The 27,644-nt window shown below is 37.3% G+C and overlaps 1 protein-coding gene across 12 annotated transcripts in view; it reads left to right on the forward strand.

Annotated features, from left to right (window-relative positions):
• The window catches only part of EVI5 (ecotropic viral integration site 5), a 239,151-nt gene that overhangs the window by 86,712 nt on the left and 124,795 nt on the right, over positions 1-27,644 (forward strand). For 11 of the 12 annotated variants that reach the window (XM_061411190.1, XM_061411185.1, XM_061411186.1 and 8 more), the window contains exons 3-10: positions 558-747; positions 1,659-1,883; positions 2,685-2,759; positions 9,096-9,221; positions 10,636-10,779; positions 11,728-11,817; positions 11,923-12,020; positions 20,026-20,086. In XM_061411190.1, coding sequence (XP_061267174.1) covers positions 558-747; positions 1,659-1,883; positions 2,685-2,759; positions 9,096-9,221; positions 10,636-10,779; positions 11,728-11,817; positions 11,923-12,020; positions 20,026-20,086 — 1,009 coding nt within the window. The remainder of the gene's footprint in view (positions 1-557; positions 748-1,658; positions 1,884-2,684; positions 2,760-9,095; positions 9,222-10,635; positions 10,780-11,727; positions 11,818-11,922; positions 12,021-20,025; positions 20,087-27,644) is intronic. The other variant, XM_061411187.1, reaches the window with a different exon arrangement.

Below are 27,644 nucleotides of genomic sequence, written 5' to 3' on the forward strand. Positions count from 1 at the left end.
GGCTAAATTGCTGTAGTGAAGCCCTTAAGTATCATCATGTTGTTGCAGGAAGGGGGACCCCTTCCAGGGCCTGAGAGTGGGCTCTTGTCTAACACTCGGAAATGGATTGTCCAAGGAGGTGCATATGCTGGCAAAGCTAGAGGGGCACCTGGGCAGAGAACAGGAGGGTAAGGGAACCCAGGAGGACTGCTCTGCTGTGTGGCTTGCTGTCTCATGTTTTGCATTGATGAGATTAGTTTCTGGGTTGTTTCTGGCCAATCACTCTCGAAAACGAGTCCTTCCTGGTGGCATACCCATTGCTCAGGCAAGATGGATGTCAGGATCCTGGGAGGTGGTAGGACAGGTGCTGTCTCCTTTTGGCCTTTCCTGAACTCTTCCAATTGGTGGTGGCTTATTAGTTCCATGTTCCTTACTGAGACCTCCTGTGGTCTAACTAACTCATGCAGATAGTTACTATGGTGCCTGGCCTGGGTGGGTGGTTTTAGTCAGTGTGTTTCCTCTAATATTGTCATCTAGTGTCACTGTGAGATCTTGAACAATTTTTAATTATATTTTAGATTGTTAGAGACAGATAGTAAGTCTTTAAGATCTGTAAATGGATCAAGAAGGAACAGTGGCTCCTCCCTGGTGTCAAGTTCATCAGCCTCTAGCAACCTCAGTCACCTTGAAGAAGACTCTTGGATTCTTTGGGGAAGAGTTGTTAATGAATGGGAAGATGTGCGCAAAAAGAAGGAGAAACAAGTTAAGGTATTCATATTCTTTGCTGAAGTTCTTCCTCTTATCCCATCAGGCAGAGATTGATAGAAGATTAAAAAAAAAAAATTGGATTCTAGTACTTCCCAGTTGCTATGATGAAGAGGTCGCTTTATATGTTTTCTTCAATTGTGCCAATAGAAGTTTTGATTTGCAGCTATCAGCTATTATAAAAGTCTCCTAACTGTAGAAATATAGATTCAGAAATGAAGTGGTGACATCCAAAATCCTTCAGTTATCATTATTTTACTTTTTTTTTTTTTAAAGCATAAAACAGCCCTTTGAAAGATCATGGTTACCATGCTATCTGTCATTCACAGCTCTGCAGATTATCAGTTCCTTAATACCTTGAGAGGCCATACTCTGAGTGAAATGACAGGAATTTATCCACAGCATTGTTGTTCCTCTGATCAGAACACAATACATCAGTATCTTAGCCAAATCTTAGCTTTGGTTAAAAAGTTCCGTAGTCTTATTATACGGAGAAGGCAATGGCACTCCACTCCAGTACTCTTGCCTGGAAAATCCCATGACGGAGGAGCCTGGTAGACTGCAGTCCATGGGGTCGCTAAGAGTCGGACACGACTGAGCGACTTCATTTTCACTTTTCACTTTCATGCATTGGAGAAGGAAATGGCAACCCACTCCAGTGTTCTTGCCTGGAGAATCCCAGGGATGGGGGAGCCTGGTGGGCTGCCGTCTCTGGGGTCGCACAGAGTCGGACACAACTGAAGTGACTTAGCAGTCTTATTATAAAAGTAGCTTTGTGAATTAAAATTTGAGAAAGTAAAAAAAAAAAATTTTTTTTTAAAAGTCATCTGCTCCACTCCAGCTTCCAATCCCCATGGCTTTCAAGGTAGGAAGCCTAAATAAGTCATTTAAACATTTTTATTTTTATTTTTTAGGAACTTGTTCGTAAAGGGATACCCCATCATTTTAGAGCAATAGTTTGGCAACTTTTGTGCAGTGCACAAAGTATGCCAATTAAGGATCAGTATTCAGAACTCCTGAAAATGACCTCACCTTGTGAAAAATTGATCCGAAGGGACATTGCTAGAACTTATCCTGAACACAATTTTTTTAAGGAAAAAGATAGCCTTGGACAGGAAGTTTTGTTTAATGTAATGAAGGTAAGTTCTATTTATTCATTTTGGGGGGGGGATGAAATAAATTCTTATGTTGAAATTAAATATTTCTCATAATGAGGTACGAACTCATTCTAGTAATCAGTTGCTTCGGCAATCAATTTGATTTTAGCATAATTTTGACTTTAATTCTGATGTTTAGGTTGCTGTCTGATTTGAAGAACTCTTGGAAAATTCCTTACATTGCTTGGTATTAGTTGAAGTCAAATAAGCTATAAATGACTATACATACCATAGAGAAGACCCTTCATGAAAATGAGTAATTCATCTTCTATGAGTTTCACAATCTGGGAGCAGATTTTCTGTTTGCCATGGCCAGCATCACTAAGAGCTCCTCACCCTTGAAAGTCTGTGGCATTGTAATTTTTTCTTCAATGTTGTCTTTTCTATTTTCTATCTGCATAATTCCTTTCCCTTTTAGCTACCCCTGTGAAATTATGATTTCTTGTTAAACCGTATCTATTTTGTCAATGCTTTACCGTCATCCTACTCAAATTTTACTCTATCAGCTACATATTTTTAATGATTTTTAAGCTTTGCCACTTCCTGAGTACAAATTCCTTTATTTTCTTGTCCTTAAGAGCTGACAGTTCCTAATTCATAAATCATCAAAAGAAAATTTTATGTAGTAAATCATATAGGGTAAGAGCATCTACAGCAAAGGAATCAAGAGCTTCTCTAAAAAATAAATGGTCTTTAACCCACCTCAGTATTTTTAGGCTTTTAGAGAAGGAAGGTATGCTATATCATGATAAAGTATTTTGAACAACATTTTTTACTTTTTAGGCATATTCTTTAGTGGATCGTGAGGTTGGTTACTGTCAAGGAAGTGCTTTTATAGTTGGATTGCTGCTTATGCAGGTAAGTTATATAAGTATTAAAGTTGGAGAATTTAAAAATCATCCTTGTTTTTAGTAAGTGGATTTTGGGTGTTTTTCTCCTAAGCATAATCTAAATAAGAATGTTTAGTTTGCAATTTAAAATATTAAACATGTTGAAAATAACACATAGTAAATATCCTACCACTAAATCAAATTTCGTCTTATCTACACTTGGAATCTTATATGTCTGTATTTAATGAGGAATAGTCTTTTCCCAGCTAAGGAGGACTGATTAAAGTGTTTGTATAGAAATCTTACTTTATGGGACTTCTCTGGTGGGTTTGATCCCTGATTGAACTAAGATTCCCCATACTGTGTAGCAAGGCTACATGCACACACAAATCATAGTTACGATATACAATGTCTTTGGAAGTTTATACAGTACTTTTATTTGTCACAGAACTGAGGGCTTGTTACACCTCTCTTATTATAGGCTCAAAAATACAGGTACTCAGTCACTTCTGCTGCCTTAAGGATAAACATGTTTCCATTGGCAGTGGCTTATATTGGGTGGGGTGTTTTTGGAAGTCAATGACAGGACATAGCTTTGACAGGAAATAGCATGTGGTATTATCTATTCAGCGTTATTGAAAATTTTTTTAAAAGTCTATCTGTATTAAGTCTCAGATTGAAATATAACTTGAAAAGAAACCTTGGAGATAACTTTTGAGTCATATAGGCTTGTTTTTGCAACTCAGTTTTACACTGAGTCCTATAATCTTGGGCTAGATTATTTTAACATCCTTTTCATAGCCATAATTAGGTACTACTTCTACTTTTAGATTCATTATGAGGGTTATATAAGATATTATATGTAATAGGCTAGCATGGTGTTTGACACATGGTAGACATGCATAAAAGTTCCGTGACTTGCCCAAGGTCACATATCTTGGTAGATAAGAGCAGTGTAGGAATCAGAAACTGTGTTTCTCCACTGTTACTGTTGTTCAGTCGCTCAGTAGTGTTGAACTCTTTGTGACTATATGGTCTGCAGCATGCCAGGCTTCCCTGTCCTTCAGCAACTTCTGGAGCTTGCTCAAACTCATGTCCATTGAGTCAGTGATGCCATCCAACCATCTCATGCTCTGTTGTCCCCTTCTTCCTCCTGCCTTCAATCTTTCCCAGCATCAGGGTCTTTTCTAATGAGTCAGTTCTTCACATCAGGTAGCCAAAGTATTGGAGTTTCAGCTTCAGCATCAGTCCTTCCAATGAATATTCAGGACTGATTTCCTTTAGGATGGACTGGTTGGATCTCCTTGCAGTCCAAGGGGACTCTCTCAAGAGTCTTCTCCAACACCATAGTTCAAAAGCATCAATTCTTTGGCACTCAGCTTTCTTTATAGTCCAACTCTCACATCCATACATGACTACTGGAAAAACCATAGCTTCGACTAGATGGACCTTTGTTGCCAAAGTAATGTTGCTGCTTTTTAGTATGCTAAGTTTGTCATAATTTTTCTTCCAAGGAGCAAGCATCTTTAATTTCATGGCTGCAGTCACCATATGCAGTGATTTTGGAGCCCAAGAAAATAAAGTCTGCCACTGTTTCCACTGTTTCCCCATCTATTTGCCATGACGTGATGGGACTAGATGCCACGATCTTCATTTTTGGAATGTTGAGTTTTAAGCCAGCTTTTTCACTCTCCTCTTTGACCTTCATCAAGAGGCTCTTTAGTTCCTCTTCACTTTCTGCAAAAGGGTGGTGGCCTCTGCATATCTGAGGTTGTTGATATTTTTCCTGGTAATCTTAATTTCAGCTTGTGCTTCATCCAGCCTGGCATTTCACATGATGTGCTCTGCATATAAGTTAAATAAGCAGGGTGACAGTATATATCCTTTCCCAATTTTGAACCAGTCTGCTGTGCCATGTCTGGTTCTAACTGTTGCTTCTTAACTGCATACAGGTTTCTCGGGAGGCAGATAAGGTGGTCTGATATTCCCATCCCTTGAAGAATTTTCCACGGTTTGTTGTGATCCACACGGTCAAAGGCTTTAGCCTTTAGTCAGTGAAGCAGAAGTTGATGTTTTTCTGAAATTCTCTTGCTTTTTCTATAATCCAGCAGATGTTGGCAATTTGATCTCTGGTTCTTCTGCCTTTTCTAAATGCAGCTTGAACATCTGGGAGTTCTCGGTTCTCATACTGTTGAAGTGGAGAATTTTCAGCATTATGTTACTAGCACGTGAGATGAGTGTAATTGTGCGGTAGTTTGAGCATTCTTTGGCCTTGCCTTTCTTTGGGATTGAAATGAAAACTGACCTTTTCCAGTCCTGTGGCCACTGCTGAGTTTTCCAAATTTGCTGGCATATTAAGTGCAGTGCTTTAACAACATCTTTTTTTAGGATTTGAAATAGCTCAACTGGAATTCCATCACCTCCACTAGCTTTGTCGTAGTGATGCTTCCTAAGGTCCATTTGACTTCATACTCCAAGATTTCTGGCTCTAGATGAGTGATCACACCATCGTGATTATCTGAATTATTAAGATCTTTTTTGTATAGTTCTTCTGTGTATTCATGCCACCTCTTCTTAATATCTTCTGCTTGTGTTAGGTCCTTACCGTTTCTTTCCTTTATTGTGCCCATCTTTGCATGAAATGTTCCCTTGGTATCTCTGATTTTCTTGAAGAGATTTCTAGTCTTTCCCATTCTGTTGTTTTCCTCTATTTTTTTTGCATCCATCACTGAGGAAGACTTCCTATCTTTCCTTGCAATTCTATGGAACTCTACATTCAGATGGGTATAGCTTTCCTTTTCTCCTTTGCCTTTAGCTTCTCTTCTTTTCTCAACTATCTGTAAGTCTTCCTCAGACAGCCTTTTTGCATTGCTTTTTCTTGGAGATGGTCTTGATCCCTGTCTCCTGCACAATGTCATGAACCTCCGTCCATAGTTCATCAGGCACTCTGTCTATCAGATCTAATCCCTTGAATCTATTATTCACTTCCACTGTACAATCATAAGGGATTTGATTTAGGTCATACCTGAATGGTCTAGTGGTTTTCCCTACTTTCTTCAATTTAAGTCTGAATTTGGCAATAAGGAATTCATGATCTGAGCCACAGTCAGCTCCTGGTCTTGTTTTTGCTGACTGTATAGAGCTTCTCCATCTTTGGCTGCAAAGAATGTAATCAATCTGATTTCAGTGTTGACCATCTGGTGATGTCCATGTGTAGAGTCTTCTCTTGTGTTGTTGGAAGAGGGTGTTTGCTATGATCAGTATGTTCTCTTGGCAAAACTCTGTTAGCCTTTGCCCTGGTTCATTTTGTGCTCCAAGGCCAAACTTGCCTGTTACTCCAGGTGTTTCTTGACTTCCTACTTTTGCATTCCAGTCCCCTATAATGAAAAGGACATCTGTTTTGGGTGTTAGTTCTAGAAGGTCTTGTAGGTCATCATAGAACCGTTTATCTTCAGCTTTTTCAGCATTACTAGCTGGGGCATAGACTTGGATTACTGGGATACTGAATGGTTTGCCCTGAAGACGAAGAGAGATCATTCTGTCATTTTTGAGACTGCACCCAGGTAATGCATTTCGGACTTTTTTGTTGACGACAAGGACCACAACCATTGACAGGAGAATTATGGGTCCCACCAAAAAAAGTGTTTCCCATGCCTTTGCTTCAATTTCATAACAATTCTACCTAAGCCTCAAAGCTCTCTATCTGTCAAGAATAGGAATATACACACTTCTTTTCTCAGTAGCAAAAAACCTTTCAGAGACCTTGGCTTACTTGACTGATTTTTACTTGGTTTTATAACTGCCCTCAGTTATTGTTGCAAGATATTTTCCCATTTCTAGGTGACATTTGGTTTATTTTAAAAAACAAAAAACCCTAAAACTAGATTTATTAATGTTGAGATATATCTGTTCTCCAAAGTTGTGATATTCCTAATTTGTAATTGGTTACTATTAGTAGACCTTTCACTATTGAACTCAAACATCCCTGTTACCAATTTATTGATTTTTGTCACAATTCTGTTCCTTTTACATCACTTCAAAATAACCTTTTATTTCTTTTGCACATAGAAGAGCAGTTTTTTCCCTGCTTGAGATATGAGTCTCACAATATCTGACCTAGCTCTCTAGGACTCCTATAGGGGGTCATCATACTTTTCTTCAAGACACTGCAGGTGCTGGTAGTGTCATTGTCTTTCAGTGATTGATTTACTCAACTATTATTGTTAGTGGCAGCTAAAATACTACCATAACAGTAACCATTTAACAGCTCGGGACTAGAAGCTAGAAGATGTCGGCAAGCAGATTCAAAAGCTGTCCTGTCTGTTTCTAAAGCTATTCTCTTTATACCCTAATGCTACTTTGCCTCCCACATATTAGCTTAGAAATATAACTCAGAGTCTGATAAAATGTTTTTGCAAGTTAGCTTATTTAGTACATGGTGTTAAAATAGTTAAGAGTACTGGGTATATGTTTTGTGTACATCTTAGTACTGCTTTAAAATTGGGTAGATAGTGTCCCCACTAGACCTTTGCAAAAGACATGATTCTTATTAACTCAGTGTCATAGAGAAAATGTGTATCAGAGAGAAGGGGCAGTTAGTGGCAGTGAGGCATTGAGGTCCAAGGAGGGACATGTGCGTCTCTACGCCTGCCCTCTTCCAGTGCTGAGGGAGAGAAAACAGCCTCCTCAGGAGACAGCCACATTTCGGTTTTGAAGTATCCTTAGGGGGAAGTCAGGTTTCACTTAGAGAAAGACAGTGAAAGAACATTTGGTGAAGAGATTGAGGGTATAGACAGGATATTTTGTTGATGGCAGGTTATTAGTTCCAGAAAGTGCTGTGTAAAAGGTTTACGGCATGTTAGAAATGGGGTAGATTATGGGAGCCCTGGAACCACATGGGATGAGCATTCTAGGATATTGGGCTTCTTATAGTGACTGACATAAAAATCAGTGAGGCAATAAAGCTTGATAGGATTAATGAAGATATGTGTTGGGAGGAAGGAAGGAAGGATGAGTTTGGCTAAGAGTAGTTCTTGGCTCCTGTTCATTCCCTGTGTTGAGGCCAGGGAAAATGTATTGTTAATAAATGTAGTCTTCAATAAGAAAAGTGCTTAGAGACCTTTTGAGGGTTCCTCTTTTGAAACACACTGGTATAATGTGAGTGAATGAATAGTAGAAAATTTTATCTTAATACACAAGAAATTCCCTGGCAGTCCAGTGGTTAGGACTGTATGCTCCCAGGGCACGGGTTCCACCCCTGTTTGGAGAACTCAGATCTTTTTTTTGCATGACAAAAAAAAAAAAAAGACCACACAGTAATTTGTATGTTATGTGTCTAAATTTAATATCTGTGTAACTCTACAGAGCTTTTATATTCAGTATCTTAGTTGATGTAGTTATCTAGTGAGTTATACACAAAATGTGAAATTGAAACCTTTAAAACCCTAATTACAGATTTTTTGGAAAAACTTATTTTACTAGTTCTTTTAACACTTATACACTATTATTTCTGCTCAGAACCCTTGAAAAGCCTCCCATCTCACTTAAGATAAAAGTTCAAGTCCTTACAGTGGCTTCTAAAATCCTATGATTTGGTTTGTTGTATTTCTCCTCTATAACCATACTTTCATTTGTAACATCACTCCTAATTTAGTAGTCCCGTGTTTATTGTTCCTTGAGCATGCCACTCGTGATTCCATTTCAAGACATTTGTATTCTCTCAGCACTGTTCTTCCCTCAGTTGTTCCATTACTTTCAGTATTCTGCTCAAATGTTACCTTATCAAGAGATGTTCTCTGACCTACCTATAAATAAATAGAATGTATCTCCCCAGGATTCCCTGTTGCTTTACTTTGTCTTATTTTCATAGCACTTTGCACCATCTGACATGTATTAATTGATTATTCCATATATTGCCTGGAGAATCCCATAGACAGAGGAGCCTGTCAGGCTACAGGGTGGGTCACCGGGGACTAACCCACCATGTACTATCTTATCTCCCCCTACTGGAAGGTTCAAACTCCCTGAAAGTAGGCTGTTTATTTTGTTCACTGGTATATGAGAGAGAGAGAGAGAGAGAGAGAGAGAGAAGTATCTGGCTTTAAATGAATATTTGTTGATTAAATTCATGAGTTAGGCAAGTGAGGCAGCTGGTCTCAGTTGTAAGATTTGCCTAATTTCTCAATGGTGGTGATAGAATGGGAAATTAGAATCTTCTGATTCCTAGTCCATTGCTCTTAATATTACATCACTTGGCACTCAAAACAGTGGTTATAGTTGGATGAGTACTTAGTTTAAATGTATTTAGCCTATTTGTTTATCAAAGAACATTAATATGTGTTGCTTTTTTTTCCTCCTAATGTAGATGCCAGAAGAAGAAGCTTTCTGTGTATTTGTTAAATTAATGCAAGATTATAGACTTCGTGAACTTTTTAAACCAAGTATGGCAGAATTAGGCCTTTGTATGTACCAGTTTGAATGCATGATACAGGTAAAACTGTGGTGTTAACCAAAAACATACTGCCCTTACATTTTTTGTCATCTTGGTTTGAGTGACAACTAAGCAAATACAATGTTAAAAGCATTAAAGCAACTGAAAAAAAAAATCACTGTTTTGATTACATGATTATTTGTTGGTCCGTTAATCCACAGTTTAGACTTTACTTCCCAGTTAGGTGCTGTCCCAGGTAGATCATCTAGAACTTTACTACAATTTTTATGTTCAAATCTTAAACATTTGTGCCAAATATATCATAACCTAGATGCATGAGTTTATTTATTATGCTGTGTTGATGACATTATTTTATGTAGGTTATGCTCTCCTACAAGAAGCCCATGACATTTGGACGCTGGTATTAATTCATTTCCTTTGAGATGGTCTCTCATCTCTTTCAATCCTCTCCCCTGCTGTTCCCGTACCTTTCTTTACTGCCTTTCATCTCACTTTTTTCTGCTAGCCTGTAATCTTAAAAAAAATTACTGTTTCTATCCTTTTATATTGCTAATTTAAGATTCACAGTCTTATTGACTGAGGGTGAAGAGAAAGAGAGGAATCAAAACCAAGTAAAAAATACTTTTAAAGTATTTCACCTTTCTGGATTTAATTTTTGTATTTATATAAGTAGATTTGCTATTTTTCCCTGTGATCTAATGGTATAAATATTCTCCATTTACTTCAATTTCAATTATGTAAGCAAAATTTAAGAATATAGTTTAAGGATTCAGCTGGCATAAGAGCCATTTTCCTGAGAAAAATCTCCATTTCCCTGGCAGCCTTACACACAGGAATTTTAAAATCCTCTACGTTTTCTATGTGTGATGAGAAGAAAGGGATATGCCAAATGTTTTTGCATTTTAAAGAGAAAGACAAAGTAGGTCTTGATGATTCTTATTTGTCTTTTAACTGGTAAGCTTATTTTTATCAACCTTAAACTCCCTTGGTTTATATTCAGTTAATGTGTCATTTATGTTTTGAATTACTAGAGTTGCTGAAGTATCTGTATTTCGGATGAGAAGGGAGCTTAGGATAGGCAATTGGGTATATAGCACCTGAAAGTATTTCAACATAGCATCTTTCCTTTAAAATATTTTTTTTGAAAATATTATAGTTTATAGAAAAGTAAAGAAAATTATAAAAATTTTACTTATTTATTGTAATTTTTCTTATTAAGAAATCATTAGAAAGTTCCAACTTTTTAAATTCCAACTCCACATCCTTTTTCCCTTGTTCCTTTTCCAAATAGTAACTATCTAAAGTGTCCATTTCTGCCTCTTATTTCTTCCATATGATTCCTGAATTTTTGTTTATGTTTGGTAAGGGCTAATTTAGTATGTGTACAATGGTGTGGCTTAAAATACTCCATTTTACAATGTTTTTAGCTAATTAATTCCTTTCTTCTATTTAGGAGCACCTTCCAGAGCTCTTTGTGCATTTTCAGTCTCAGAGTTTTCATACCTCAATGTATGCATCATCATGGTTTCTGACAATCTTCCTTACAACTTTTCCACTACCAATTGCAACAAGGATATTTGATATCTTTATGTCTGAGGTAAGTTAGTGGGCAACTTACCAGACTGAGCACAGGAATCATTGGGTTAATGAGAGCTAGGCAATGAGGAGAACAATGAAGGAGACTCATGTGTTCCATGCTAAACCGCTTGCATGGATAATCTCATTTAATCCTATAACATCCATATGAGTACTGTTCATCTCCTCATTTGATGGATGACAGGTGAAGAAGCTGATACTTAGAGAAAGATTAAGTAGCTTGTGTATGGACACATAACACGTAAGTGGTATAGTAACCAAGATTCAAACATAGGCAGTCAAAATCAGGAACCCATACTCTTAATCAGACCTGAATTACCTCCTTTTTGATTTAGTGAGAATTAGTGAGGGTTAACATTTCCTTTACAGTTTATATTGTTGCAATGCATCTGTTACCCAAAGAGGAAGAAGTGAGTATAATTTTCTTCTATCCCGTGAACATCTTGCAGGTAGTCCTCTTAATTGTCACTAACATGTAGTGGTGATCCTTTGTCTTCTATATTTTGACTGAGAAGGTAAGGATAGGTGATCAGTGATAGCACCAAAGAATGTTATTAATTGTTATTAATTACATCTTGGGAAGATCAATTTATATAACATAGCTAAATTCGGTTAGTCTGGAGCCAGGAAACTATGAATCATGTACTGATCTGTCCTGGTTTGCCTGCCAAATCTGTCCTTTCTGTAAATAAAGTTTCTTGGAACATAGCTATGACTGTTTGTTGATGTGATGTCTGTGTCTGCTTTTCAGCGGCAATTCCAGGGTTGATCATTTATGACACTTATAGGTAGGGCTCCTAAAGCCTAAAACATTTGTTTTCCAACTCTTTACAGAAAATATGTGCTCTCCTCTGGTTTAGGTACCTAAGTGTTTACCTTAGTATTCTTTTGAGTGATTAGTTGTTGTGGAAGAGTAAGATAAATTTGACTTTATAATTTGATTCTTCAGGGTTTAGAAATAGTGTTTCGGGTAGGATTAGCGCTTCTTCAGATGAATCAGGCAGAACTGATGCAACTCGACATGGAAGGGATGTTACAGGTAAGCCAGGTCCAGATTTCTTAAATGTCTTTAGATTTAACTATTTATTAATGAGTAGTAAATGGCACTAAGTAATTCTTATGTTTTTCTTCTGTTGTATCTTAGCACTTTCAGAAGGTCATTCCACATCAGTTTGATGGTGGTCCAGACAAATTAATCCAGGCAGCTTACCAAGTCAAGTATAACTCTAAAAAAATGAAAAAGTAAGTTAAGTATTTTATATTTTGTTTTTTTTAGTTATAGGGGTTTGTCAGTGCATTTTAGGAGATTAAATAGAAGCACCAAAACATTCTAGTAGTGAGTACAACTTTCCTCATCATTGTATAGAACTGTAATGTTTTATTTGGTGGTATTAGTTTTAATATGACATAAATTTAATATTGGAATTTCATAGTGCTCTGATGGTGCATAGGATTATTGTGTATTACTGTTTTTTTCTTTTTGATTGCACTTTTAAAACTCCTTTCCCATTCCACAATGACTAGAATTAGGAACCTGAGTGTGCTCTTGTTTTAGGAATCGCTTTTATGGTGTTGTCCCTAACATTCTTTTCCTTTCAGTTGATCCCAGTCTGTCACTTAAGTTCAAGATTAGCATAACCAACAAGAGAGTCATGAGGTGTGCATTGGTAAAATTTTCTTTATTCTGTATTCAGTTCAGTTCAGTCTCTCAGTCATGTCCAACTCTTTGTGACCCCATGAACCGCAGCAGGCCAGGCCTCCCTGTCCATCCCTGTCCACCCAAACCCATGTCCATCGAGTCGGTGATGCCATCCAACCATCTCATCCTCTGTTGTCCCCTTCTCCTCCTGCCTTCAATCTTTCCCAGCATCAGGTTCTTTTCCAGTGAGTCAGCTTTTCGCATCAGATGGCCAAAGTACTGGAGTTTCAGCTTCAACATCAGTCCTACCAATGAACACCCAGGACTGATCTCCTTTAGGATGGACTGGTTGGATCTCCTTGCAGTCCAAGGGACTCTCAAGAATCTTCTCCAACACCACAGTTCAAAAGCATCAGTTCTTCGGTGCTCAGCTTTCTTTATAGTTCAACTCTCACATCCATACATGACCACTGGAAAAACCATAGCCTTGACTAGACAGACCTCTGTTGGCAAAGTAATGTCTCTGCTTTTGAATGTGCTATCTAGGTTGGTCATAACTTTCCTTCCAAGGAGTAAGCGTCTTTTAATTTCATGGCAGCAATCACCATATGCAGTGATTTTGGAGCCCAGAAAAATAAAGTCTGACACTGTTTCCACTGTTTGCCCATCTATTTGCCATGAAGTGATGGGATCGGATGCCATGATCTTAGTTTTCTGAATGTTGAGCTTTAAGCAAACTTTTTCACTCTCCTCTTTCACTTTCATCAAGAGGCTCTTTAGTTCTGCTTTACTCTGTGCCATAAACGGTGGTGTCATCTGCATATCTGAGGTTATTGATATTTCTCCTGGCAATCTTGATTCCAGCTTGTGCTTCCTCCAGCCCAGCATTTCTCATGATGTACTCTGCATAGAAGTTAAATAAGCAGAGTGACAATACACAGCCTTGACGTACTCCATTTCCTATTTGGAACCAGTCTGTTGTACCATGTCCAGTTCTAACTGTTGCTTCCTGACTTGCATACAGGTTTCTCAAGAGGCAGGTCAAGTGGTCTGGTATGTCCATCTCTTTCATAATTTTCCACAGTTTATTGTGATCCACACAGTCAAAGGCTTTGGCATAGTCAATAAAGCAGAAATAGATGTTTTTCTGGAACTCTCTTGCTTTTTTGATGATCCAACGGATGTTGGCAATTTGATCTCTGGTTCCTCTGACTTTTCTAAATCCAGCTTGAACATCTGGAAGTTCATGGTCCACGTATTGCTGAAGCCTGACTTGGAGAATTTTAAGCATTACTTTACTAGCATGTGAGATGAGTGCAATTGTGCGGTAGTTTGAGCATTCTTTGGCATTACCTTTCTTTGGGATTGGAATGAAAACTGACCTTTTCCAGTCCTGTGGCCACTGCTGAGTTTTCCAAATGTGCTGGCAGATTGAGTGCAGCACTTTCACAGCACCGTTTTTCAGGATTTGAAATAGCTCAACTGGAATTACTTTCTAGTGAAACTTTTTTTTTGTATATATTTCATTAAAGTTCAAGATAAGCAGTCTTGTCTCATAAAGTTTGATTTCTGAAATATGATAAAAGTGTTAAGAACAATAGCTCTTATTCTTCTAGCTTTCAGCAGTTAAATAAATCTTAACCTGAGGTCATAATTAGCATTTCTGACACTTGTTAATGTGGTACAAGATGCTTTAAAATGATAGTAGTACTAGCCTCACTGTTCTTAATATCTTTGCTGCTGCACAATGAAATTGCATTAACATGTAGAATGTACTCCCATAGAGATTCCTACTCCAAAAATATATTAGAATATCAGTAAATATTTTGTTATTAAAATTAGTTAACTCTTAATTTGTGAAAACAGATAATCTATCATGTTCAACTAGTATTGTTAATAAATTACCTGTGAAATTACTAATAACTAATCACATCACAGCATCATTTTGAGGCATTTTAGACTAAAAAGCTGTTCTGTTCTATAATTGATAAAATCTTAGGAACTATCTCAGTTTCTGCCTCTTGACCTTAATTTAAAAGTACTTTATTGCTAAAAAATGCTAATCATTTGATCCTTTAGTAAGTTGTAACCTTTTACCATAGTAACATCAAAGATCCCTGATCACAGGTCACCATAACAAATATGCTTCTGTTTTTTTCCTTTTTTTTTCTTTTGTTGGTACTTGCCTTCCTTTTCCATTGCAATATCTACTTCTTACTGCTTATGATGCATATTCTGGAGAGTAATGTTTTATCAGTATTAAAGGATGAGTTTCATCTGTTTCTAATCAGTACCACTCTCAGAATATAATGAACTTAGACTTGGACCTGGCTCTGAAAAAGGTTCAAACTTCCTGTACGTAGGATGATGGCAGACAAGGAAGTAAATAGCTCATTACAATTATAGTCTCAGTTCAGTTCAGTTCAGTCTCTCAGTCCTGTCTGACTCTTTGCGAGCCTATGGACTCCAGCATGCCAGGCTTCCCTGTCCATCGCCAACTCCCAGAGCTTGCTCAAACTCATGTCCAAACACATGACTCTCATCCTTTGTCGTCCCCATCTCCTCCTGCCTTCAATCTTTCCTAGCATCAGGGTCTTTGTCAATATAACAGGTTACTAATTTGACATGTAAGAGATGCATAGCCTATGTGTCTTTAAACTGTATACACAGTCTAGTCTGCTGGGGGCCAGGAAAATGTTCAGAGCATGGTGACTAGATTTTCAGTTTCCATTTATATTCTTTCCTAACTTTTATCTTCATGATAATATTCCTGAATTAGAGGTATTTTTACTGAGTTCAGGCATATACTAGTCACTGGCCACATGACAGGCCAGTAAATCAAGAGTCAGGGAAGAGTGACTTTATTTGGAAAGCCAGCAGACTAAGAAGATGGAGGACTGGTGTCCCAGTGAACAGTCTTACCAGAGTTAGGAGTTAGGCCTGTTTAATGCTAACAGGGGAGTGAGGGTAGCTGATTGTTGCCAATGTCTTGGTGCCGAAATTCTTTGTTTTTGCAGCAGTCCACAGATCTGGTCACAATGTTCCTATAAACCCCCAAAAAGACAAATTTTTTTCATTTTACATCTTTTTATCTCCATATGAATAGAAAAGTGCTGTCCTTTTAATGATCAAGCCTGGGAGGCGGAGCCTTGAGAATGGGCTCTCATTTATATTTCAGGCTCATGTATCTAGGTAACATCTTTGTACAACAGTTCGGAGCCAGAATGACTAAGCACAGGTAACAAAGCACAAAGGTTAGAGCTAAAGGAATAGATCCAATGTGGAGTCAGGTCTGTTCTTCGTTACAGTATCTTTGTGTTCCTTTCTACCTTCCCTTTTACAGTCTGCCTTCTAGCACTTTATGAAAGTAAGGCAAAGCTGTCATAGTCCAATTCTTACTGTGGTACATTACTTTGGGATATAAAAATATCTGGGGTACCAAGTCAGAGGGGCAATTTCAGAAAATTTTGCTCCAGAAGGAGTGTGCCCTGAGAGAACAAAGAAAGAAAAATCAGATGGAGCAGCTTCTTACTTCATCCACCTAACAGATGCTTGGCAGTACTGCCTTATCTTGCTTACAGTTAGAATTGAAGGTTAAAATGGTGATGATGGAGTTCAGTTCAGTTCAGTTCAGTCGCTCAGTCGTGTCCAACTCTTTGCGACCCCATGAATTGCAGCATGCCAGGCCTCCCTGTTCATCACCAAATCCTGAAGTTCACTCAGACTCACGTCCATCGAGTCGATGATGCCATCCAGCCATCTCATCCTCTGTCGTCCCCTTCTCCTCCTGCCCCCAATCCCTCCCAGCATCAGAGTCTTTTCCAGTGAGTCAACTCTTCACATGAGGTGACCAAAGTACTGGAGTTTCAGCTTTAGCATCATTCCTTCCAAAGAACACCCAGGACTGATCTCCTTTAGAATGGACTGGTTGGATCTCCTTGCAGTCCAAGGGACTCTCAAGAGTCTTCTCCAACACCACAGTTCAAAAGCATCAATTCTTCTTCACAGTCCAACTCTCACATCCATACATGACTACTGGAAAAACCATAGCCTTGACTAGACGGGCCTTTGTTGGCAAAGTAATGTCTCTGCTTTTGAATATGCTATCTAGGTTGGTCATAACTTTCCTTCCAAGGAGTAAGTGTCTTTTAATTTCATGGCTGCAATCACCATCTGCAGATGATGGAGTTAAGTATTATCATATACTTATTTGAGTTGAAAATAATTGCTGATTGCTGTTTGTGATCAGATAGGTTGCACATCTCTCCATTGATTTTGTACTTCTCCCCACTGGTGTTGTACCCTTTCCTCTGGCTGAAAAGACTGCTAAGAAATTTAAAGAGATTTAAAGGGCTGACGCCCTTTCCTCCCCTTCATTTTTGTTTTTTTTCCCTTTTTGGGAGCCAGACACTAAAGATATTTAAAAACATCTCCATATATGGAGGAAATTAGAACATGATAGCACATGCCCAAGGGAGAATCTCAGAAAAGACCTGAAAATACCTTAAGTTTACATCTCGGGTTGGTCATCACCACAGAGACAACTTATAAAAGTCAAAAAGACAATAACAGTAACAAAAGAACAGCAAACCCTGGGGAGGAGGAGAATCTGATTTACAGAGTTACCAAATTACTAGGTTCAAATGTCTAGTTTTCAACAACAAAAAAATCAAGGCATACAAAGAAATAGGAAAATTATGACCCATTCAATTGGGTCTTTCCTGGTGATCTCTTGGAAATGTATAAAAATGTCAGATCACTGTGTTGTGTATCAGAAACTAACATAGTGTTTTAGATAAGTTATACTTCAGAATCAAGCTCATAGAAAAAGAGATCAGATTTGTTAATACTAGAGATGGGGGTCAGGAGAGGGAAGTTGATGAAGGCAGTCAAAAGGCACAAATGTCCAGGTTTTAGTGCTGGGGATGTAATGTATAATATGAAGATAGTTAACACTGCTGTACATTATATATATGAAAGTTTTTAAGGGTAAATTGTGAGTTCTCATCATAAAGAAAAAAAAAATTTTTTCTATTTTAAAAATTTTGTATCTGTATGAGGTAATGCATGTTCACTAAACTTACCGTGGTAATCATTCATGATGTATATAAGTCAAATCATGCTGTACACTTAAACTTATAGCACTTAGATCAGTTGTATCTCAGTAAAACTGGAGCAAAAAATTAAAAAATTTTAAAAAGTTCTATCCATTAGAGACTCTTAAAATTTAAAAGTAAAATGTGTTCAAAACAATTTTTGTATATTCTAAGAAAGACACTCAACAGAAAAGACAATCCACAAAATGGGAGAAAACAATTGCAAATCATTTATCTGATAAAAGATTAATATCTATGTAGAGAACTCTTAACCTATGTATTATCTATTTACTCTTATCTATATATTAATATATATCAATATATATTAATATATGGATATATTAATATATGGATATATTAATATCTATATAGAGAACTCTTACAACTCAACAGCCAAAACCAAACAACTGAATTTAAAAATGGACAGTGGATTTGAATGGACATTTCTCCAAAGAGCTATAAATGGTCAATAGGCACATAAAAAGATGCTCAATATATGGTATAATATGGGTAAACTATGGGGACATGATGCTGAGTGAAATAAACCAGTCACGACAGGACAAATACTGTATAATTCCATTTCTGTGAGATACTTAGTGTTGTCAGACTCACATACATAGAGCATAAAACAGTTGTCAAAACCTGGTAAGAGGGGGCAGTGGAATGTTATTCTTTCATAGATATAGAGTTTCGTTTTTTAAGATGAAAAAAGCTATGGACATGGTGGTAGTGATAGCTTCACAACATTCTCTGTGTGTTCGAGTGTGCGAATGCATTCACTCAGTAGTGTCTGACTTTGAGATCGCATGGACTGTAGCTCACCAGGCTCCTGTACATGGGTTTCTCCAGGCAAGAATACTGGAATGGGTTGCTATTTCCTATTCCAGGGGATTTTCCTGACCTAGGGATCGACCCCCCATCTCTTGCATCTCCTGCATTGGCAAGCAGATTACAACTTGTGCCACCGGGAGAGACCACTGAATCGAACATTTAAAAATAGTGAAGATGGTAAAATTTGTTATATGTATTTTACCACAATACAAAAGTGTTCTGTGAGCTAAGTGAGATTGAAAGTAAAAGAAAGTGAAAGTGAGTGAGATTAAACATAGTAAATAGTAGATTCTTGTCTCTTGAGGGAGAACTTGACGTTTGAAAGCAGCTGTAAGTTATGTGGAGCTTGGTTATTTGGAGGGTTAAACTTGTTATTAACGTTTTTGATTGAGAACAAGATTTAAAAAAAAAAACTTGGTAGTACTAATTTTTGGATGGCCAGTCATTTTTTAAGATAATTTTATGCTTTAATAGTAGAGTTGCAAATATAGTACCTTGCATTTGTTTGTCATTTCTTACTGTCTTACAGTCTGTGACAATTCCTTAATCTTTCTTGTGTTTTCTGACCTTGACACTTCTAATCGAGCTGGTCAAATGTAATTTATTTAGAATGTCCTTCAGTTGGGGTTTAATGATTCCTCTTGATTAGCTTGAGGATATGCATTACTGGATAGTATACCACAGAGGTGAGATGCCTTTCTCAGTACGTCTTAACACGGAGTGTGTGATGTCATTTGCATTACTAGTGATGTTAACCTTGATCATTTGGCTTAGATGTTGTCTGCTAAGATCCTATACTATAAATTTTCTATTTTTTTCCTTTGTAATTACTAAATGTTTTGGGAGAGATACTCTGAGATTGTGTCTAAACTTCTAACCACTGAATTTAGCATCCATTTTTCTTGCCTATGGCAGTTATTTATTGTAGAGCTCTAATGGTGATTTTTATATTTGCCTCATTCTTTCCATATTTATTAACTGGCATTTTTTTGATAGGAGGAGTTGTTCCTTTTCTCCCCTTACAGATTTCTTAGTCAAGCTTAGTTAAGATCCAGTTGAATTTTATCAATGTATTCCAATTTGAGGGGGAAGGGTAGGTGGTTTTTTTGTAAGTAAAGGGCTGAATAGAATCTGTAAGCTCAGTTCTATGGTTTGTGCTTTATATTTATAGCATTTTGCTTTTTAAAGTTTACTTTTCTGTGGTTCTTATTTTTATTATTATTTTAAAATATTTATTTTATTATTTATTTGGCTGTGCCAGGTCTTAGTTGTAACATGTGGGATTGTTGATCTTTGTTGTGGCACACAGGATCTTTGGTTGTGGCATGTGGGATTTTTATGGTTGCAGCAATTGAACTCAGTTGTGGGACATGGAATCTAGTTCCTTGACCAGGGATTGAGCCCTGGCCCCCTGCAATGGGAGCCTAGAATCGTAGCCACTGGACCACCATGGAAGCCTCTTGTTTTTGTTTTTTTTTGTCTTTGAAGTAATTTTTGTGTGTGTGAAAACGCATACAACTATTGAGATGATTTTTCTGATTCCAAATATTGCAAGTCATAAGTTAGGGGGAACATAGTAAAATTGTATTTTGTGTTAATATATGGTTTTAAATTTTATAATTTCCGTAGCTAGATTGGAATTAAAGCATACCTTTAACTTTTTTTCCCCCCTCTTTCTTAGGCTTGAAAAGGAATATACTACAATAAAAACTAAAGAAATGGAAGAACAAGTTGAAATTAAAGTAAGTATCTTAGGACTTTTAAAAGTACTGAACATAACTTGATTGAAGTCAGTTATTTGGCAATATATGTTAGGTAATGTTGACATGTGTTGATATTATTGCAGATTGAATGATGGTGTTTGTATTTATTTATTGATAAATTTACCATCCCACTAGGTTATAGTTAAAAAACAGACATTTCAAAAAATAATGTGACTGAAGTGGTTTTCATTCTAATATGGAAGAAAGCAGCTTTTCCTTTTTCTGGATTTATTGGCAGGTCATCAGGAGAAAATACTTCTTTGGGGAAAAAATAATTATCATTCCATTTAAGCATGTTTTAAAAAGTTACAGAGAAGATAATCTATAACATGTTGAGACTAAAAGCAGTATAGTATAAGGGAGACCAAATAGAGGAGATTATTGCATTAGAAGTAATTTTGGCTGCTTTAGAGAAGCAGAAAGCTTTGACTAATTCAATCTTCCAATCTCTAAGCAAAGGTTATATTTTAATTACTGTTCAGAGAAACAGGTAGGTTTTCCATCTGAAGCACATGTAAATTCACATGTGTATCTAAAATTGTTTGTATCCCTGTAGGCTAGAAATTGCTGAGGATCCTTTAGCATTGTGTAAGCTGTGTGTTAAGGAAAATTAAATTGGCTCTTATGCTGATATTTCAAGATGGGGATAATGAATAGAAGTGTGAGTTAGTGAAGGAACTCAGTGACTGGCTGATCCAATTTCTTACCTTTTATTTTCTCCCTAACTCCTGTAAAAGAAAAAGAAAAAACGAATTTATTGAATGACTACACTTTAAAAAACAAAACACAACTGTATGTTTGAATGTGTCTGATTTTTAACTTGGACCTAACAAGACATTGGATGACCATCTTATTTACAGTTTCACTAGCCATGTACTAATTCAACCTTGCTATAAAATAAGACTTCATTACTCACATCCTACAGGCCCTTTTTACTAGGGAGTGAGTTCTGCTAAATTGCTACTCTTTCTTACCATAATCCTGCTCAAAAGCCTCCTGAAACACAATTTCTTCCCTCATCAACTCTGTCTCTCTTTTATTTCCATTTCTATCACCTACTCACTACCTGTTGGAAATAGATACTTCTAAATTTTTCAGAGAGACAGAGAGAGGAAGAGAGAGAGAAAGAAAAGATCCCTGTGGATTTTTTTCCTCTTTTTTTTTTAAAAGTCTGTCATCCAACTGCTGCTCTACTATTTGCTTTTCTTTTAGGTTCCATGAGTAAGAGTAATATTAAATCATACCCTCCACTTCAACCTCCTGAAAGTAAAAAGTACGTCATCCTGATGACTGGGGCGAGACCATGGGTTATTCGGAACTGCAAATCAAGAATCTGAGGATGGGGAAACCATCCTGTTCATTTCATCATGCTTTGTTGTTGCAAAAAAAAAAAAAAAAAAAAACACCTCAGTTCTATGAACAATCCTTGCTCTTGAAGAAGTTTTTTTTCTAAGATTAAGTCACATATGTAGGAATATCAAAAGGCCTTTTCAAAAAGATCTAGCAGACTTTAGCCTGTATTTGCAGTTTTTTTCAAATTTTTATTTTTGGGTAAAGTAATAGCTGACATACCTCACAAAATACTTTAAAACATGTTTTAGGCAAAAACAGATGGCTTATAAAGTTGTTTATAGAGAAGAATCTGGGGAAAAAACATTTAAAAAGTTAGTGGAATGCATTGGGTAAACAAAGTATGCTGATTTCAAAGATAGTTCCTTTTATAAAATCTTGTTTCCACTTAGTTCTTTTTTACTCTTATACCATTTTCTTTCCTTTCCTCATTCCTCCTGCCCCTTAATGGACAAAGCCAAAACAATTTTTGTGTAACTGTACTTTTTAAACTTTGTTTGCACATGTGTGATTTTTAAGTTGGATCTGGCAATTATTCTCAGTCATAATCAGAAGACCACATTATTTACAGTTAATTAGCCATGTATTCTTGGAGCCTTTCTCATCAGTGGGTAATGCCACTTCCTTATTCACATTCCCTTCCCCTCCCGCAAGGTCCCTTTTACAAGGGAATTAATTCTGTTAAACTAGTACTTTCTTGCTTTGGTTCTTAAAAGCCTTATATTGTGCTTTTCACAAATAGTATGATCATAATTATGTGATTTTTTTTCCCATTTTATTGCAGTTTGTAGATATATTTTTTTGTTTATTTTAAATTGGAGGATAATTGTTTTACAATGTTGTATTGATTTCTGCTGTACAGCAACATGAGTCAGCCATGAGTAAACATGTTTCCTCCCTGGTGAACCTCCCCCTACCCCATCCTATCCCTCTAAGTAGTTATAGAGCACTTGGTTGAGCTCCCCGTGTTATACAGCAGCTTCCCACTAGCTATCTGTTTTACACACGGGAATGTATATGTTTCAGTGCTACTCTGTGAATTGGTCCCACCCTGTCCTTCCCCCACTGGTCCAGAAGTCTGTTCTCTCTGTGTGTCACCATTGTTGCCCTGCAAATAGGTTCACCAGTACCATCTTTATAGATGCCATATATATGTGTTAATATATGATATTTGTTTTTCTCTTTCTGACTTACCTCACTCTGTATAAAAGGCTCTAGGTTCATCTACATCAGTTCAACGGACTCAAATTCTTTCCTTTTTATGGCTGAGTAATATTCCACTGTATATATGTACTACAACTTTTTTTATCCATTCATCTGCCAGTGGACCCATAGGTTGCTTCCATATCCTGGCTATTGTAAATGTTAATCTCCAAAATACAAAAGCAACTCGTTGCAGCTCAATATTTGAAAGGCAAAAAAATCCAGTCAAAAAATGGGCTGCAGACCTAAACAGACATTTCAAAGAAAACATATAAATGGCCAACAAACACATGAAAAGATGCTCAGAATGGCTCATTGTTAGAGAAATGCAAATAAAAACTACAATGAGGTATCATCCCACACTGGTCAGAAGTGCCATCATCAAAAAATTTGCAAACAGTAAATGCTGAAGAGGATGTGGAGTAAAGGAAACCCTCTTGCACCATTGATGGGAATGTAAATTGATATAGCCACTATGGACAGCATAGAGGTTCCTTAAAAAACTAGGAATGAGACCACCATATTACCCAGCAATCCCACATCTAGGCGTATACTCTGAGAAAACCATAATTCATAAGCACACATGTACCCCAGTGTTCATTGCAGCACTATTTACAATAGCCAGGACATGGAAGCAACTTTGATGTCTATCAGCAGATGGATGGATAAAGAAGTTATGATGATATTTTGATATAGAAGTAAAAGATCATTCTTTGATGACGTGACATGTGTTTAAGGTTTGACCTTCAGGTCAATAACTTATGCTAACAATTCTGTCAGCTTCTTGATCAAGAAGGTGACTTTCAAGTATTTTCCATTCTTTCTCTGAAAGTGTTATAGGAAGATTTTGTTAATAACGATTTCATACGGTGAATGTTAGACATTTTACCATGTGAAATTTTTTGTTGAAACACCTTTGTCAGTATTTTCTTCCAGTCTCTTGATGTTCTACCTGAGGGGGAGGAGGTAAGAAATACTAAAATTCTAGCTTATTTGGGGGTAAACCACAGATCTTTAAAAAAGAAGAGCCTTTATCCCCTGCTCTATTTAAGATAGACATATGAATTTATGTTTAAATTTGTGCTTTGGGGCATAGAGATTTAAGTCCTGTGAAGAGGAGTTAGAAATTCTGACTGGTTATTAGTCAAATTTGGATATTTTTTACTTCAAAAATTATGAGATATTCCAGATATGCTGAAAACTAGAGCATATATATATAAATATTTTTATACATATATAGAACATCTGTTTTCACTGCCTGACATAAATAATACAAACATGACAAGTGTTACACAAGTCATTCAGGAATTATATTAAACAATCAATATAAAGTACTAGTATTCACACATTTATTCAACACTTAAAATATAAAGGATAATTTATATACATTATCTCCTTTTAATCTTTGGTAACCTTTTGAAATGGTTGTTCATCTTTCTGTGAAGAAACCAAGGTTCAGGAAGCTCAAATAATATGCTAGTGGTTATATTGACAGAGGGCTTCCCTGGTGGCTTAGATGGTAAAGAATCCACATGCCATGCAAGAGACTTGAGTTTGATCCCTGGGTTGGAACAGTTGCCTGGAGAAGGAAATGGCAGCCCTCTCCAGTGTTCTTGCCTGGAGAAACCCATGAACAGAGGAACCTGGCAGGCTACAGTCCATGGGGTCTTCAAGAGTTGGACATGACTGAGTGACTAAGCACGCAAGGACATATTGATAGAAGATTGTCAAGGGTTAGAACTCTGATTTGGGTTAGTGTGGATTCATACATGTTCTTAAGTGTATACATTGTGCTACTTGCCAAGAGAAACTTTAATGTATTGTTATCTAAAAAGGACTTGTATGCCAATTTTTCTGTGGCTTTATAAGTTTTTCATTAAAAAATGAATAGCTATGGCAAAACCAATACAATATTGTAAAGTTAAAAAATAAAATAAATGAACACTGTCAAAAAAAAAAAGAATAGCTACTTAATAAAGTCCAGTGGGGAAACAAGAGCATAATTTATTGAAGGAATCATTCATTTATCAGATATCTACAGGGCCTACTGTGTGCCCAAACACTGTTCTAGGCATTTGAGATGTGTTTATGAAACAGACCAATTCCTTCCCTCGTGATGCTTGTTTTCTAGTGTGGAAAATATACGATAGGTAAAATGTACAGTATTTTAGATGGTGATAAGTGTTAAACAGAGGGGAAAAAGTCTTAGGGAAGGCCAAATAAACTGATGATGTCTGGATTAAAAATTTAGAGTAATTGACCACGTTTCCTTTGAATAAAGACCTGAAGGAAGTGAGAGATCTAGATATTATAAGGAGAGCTGAGTCTGGTCAGGAGAGTGCTGATGAGGAATAGTGATGGGACAGCATGAAAATGAAGGAAGTAATAAGACATAAGATGCTGCACATTACAATAATATAGGGAGTTGCTGAACACATGAAGACTTTAGCTTTTCCTCAGGTGAGCTGTCAGAGTCTTCAGTAGAGAAGGACAAGGTATGACTTAAGTTTTCAGTATGTCTTCTGGTTGCTGTATGAGAGTATATTGCAGAGGGTAGGCGCAGAATCAAGAGAAATAAGTAGAAAGCTGTTGAAGTAATGCAGGCAAGAGGAGGTGGTGGCTTGGACTGAGGTGTTAATGATTGGATGGTATAACTGATGTGGAGGTGTCAGAGGGATAGGAATCAAGGACTTTGTCCTGAGCAATTAGGAAAATGCAGTTCCCAGTGCCTGCAACAGGAAAGTATACAGAAGGAGTATCAAGAGCTCCAGTTTTGGCTGTATTAAGTATGAGATACCTAGGAGCTGTTCAGGTAGCTCCTCAAAATATTTGAAGTTGGAGTTAAGAGAGCACAGGCTGGAAATACAAATCTGACAGTTATTGACAAGATCATACTAGTATTAAAAGCCATGAGAGTGGATGAAATTAACTGGGGAATGGATGTTGATAGAAGAATTCAAGAATTAAGCCTGAGAGCATGTCAACATTTAAAAGCTAGGAAGACCAAGAACTAATCAGTAAAGCATAACAACAGGGAAATGTAACACCTAGAAGTAGAGAGACAAAAAAAAAAGTGTTTCACCGAGCGTCGTTTACTGTGTCAAATGCTAAAGAAAGATTTTGTGCGATCAGGATGACAAGATAATGATTGAGTTTATCAACATGGAAATAGATTAGTAAAAGTTTTGGAAACTAAAGCTTGACTAAAATGAACTAGAAAAAATTGGAGTTAGAGAGTATAAGTATTTTTCAGGGAATTTGCTATAAGGAAGAAAGAAGTGGAACAGTATGCTTAGGGTAGTGATTTTGAAGAGATTTTAAATTTGTTTTTCCTTCCTTTTTTATTAAGATGAAATAATTAAATAGGAAACATTCATGATGTATGATTGTCAGGATAATTGCTGGAATGAGCAGGATTATGAGGTTTAGCACCGAGGTGGAAGACTCACCCTGGTCTACTGTATAGATCAGTTCAGTTCAGTCGCTTAGTTGTGTCTGACTCTTTGTGACCCCATGGACTGCAGCACGTGAGGCTTCCCTGTCCATCACCAACTCCTGGAGCCTACTCAAACTCATGTCCATTGAGTTGGTGATGCCATCCAACCATCTCATCCTCTGTCGTCCCCTTCTCTTCCTGCCCTCAATCTTTCCCAGCATCAGGGTCTTTTCCAATGAGTCAGTTCTTTGCATCAGGTGGCCAGAGTGCTGGAGTTTCAGCTTCAGCATCAGGCCTTCCCAATGAATACTTAGGATTGATCTCCTTTAGGATGGACTAGTTGGATCTCCTTGCAGTCCAAGGGACTCTCAAGAGTCTTCTCCAACACCACAGTTCAAAAGCATCAATTCTTTGGTGCTCAGCTTTCTTTACAGTCTACCTCTCACATCCATACATAACTGCTGCTGCTGTCACTTCAGTTGTATCCAACTCTATGCGACCCCATGGTCTGCAGCCTACCAGGCTCCTCCATCCATGGGATTTTCCAGGCAAGAGTACTGGAGTGGGGTGCCATTGCCTTCTCTGATTCATACATGACTACTGGAAAAATCATAGCTTTGACTAGATGGACCTTTGTTGGCAAAGTAATGTCTCTGCTTTCTAACATGCTGTCTAGGTTGGTCATAGCTTTTCTTCCAAGGAGCAAGTGTCTTTTAATGTCATGACTGCAGTCACCATCTACAGTGATTTTGGAGCCCCCAAAATAAAGTTTGTCACCGTTTACATTGTTTCCTCATCTGTTTGCCATGAAGTGATGGGACCAGTGCCATAATCTTAGTTTTCTGAATGTTGAGTTTTAAGCCAACTTTTTCACTCTCCTCTTTCACTTTCATAAAGAGGCTCCTTAGTTCTTCACTTTCTGCCCTAAGGGTGGTGTCATCTGCATATTTAGGTTATTGATATTTCTCCTGGCAGTTTTGATTCCAGCTTGTGCTTCATCCAGCCCGGCATTTCTCATGATGTAATCTGCATGTAAGTTAAATAAGCAGGGTGACAAAATACAGCCTTGACGTACTCCCTTCCCAATTTGGAACCAGTCTGTTGTTCCATGTCTGGTTCTAACTGTTGCCTCTTGACCTGCATACAGATTTCTCAGGAGGCAGGTCAGGTGGTCTGATATTCCAATCTCTTGAAGAATCTCCCACAGTTTGTTGTGATCCACACAGTCAAAGGCTTAGTGGCATGGTCAATAAAGCAGTAGTAGATGTTTTTCTGGAACTCTCTTGCTTTTTCAGGGATCCAACGGATGTTGGCAGTTTGGTGTCTGGTTCCTCTGCCTTTTCTAAATCCAGCTTGAACATCTGGAAGTTCACAGTTCATGTACTGTTGAAGCCTGACGTGGAGAATTTGGAGCATTATTTTGCTAGCGTGTGAGATGAGTGCAATTGTGCAGTAGTTTGAGCATTCTTTGGCATTGCCTTTCTTAGGGCTTGGAATGAAAGCTGACCTTTTCCAGTCCTGTGCCAACTGCTGAGTTTTCCAATTTTG

Source organism: Bos javanicus, chromosome 3 (assembly GCF_032452875.1).
Source record: "Bos javanicus breed banteng chromosome 3, ARS-OSU_banteng_1.0, whole genome shotgun sequence".
NCBI lineage: Eukaryota > Metazoa > Chordata > Mammalia > Artiodactyla > Bovidae > Bos > Bos javanicus.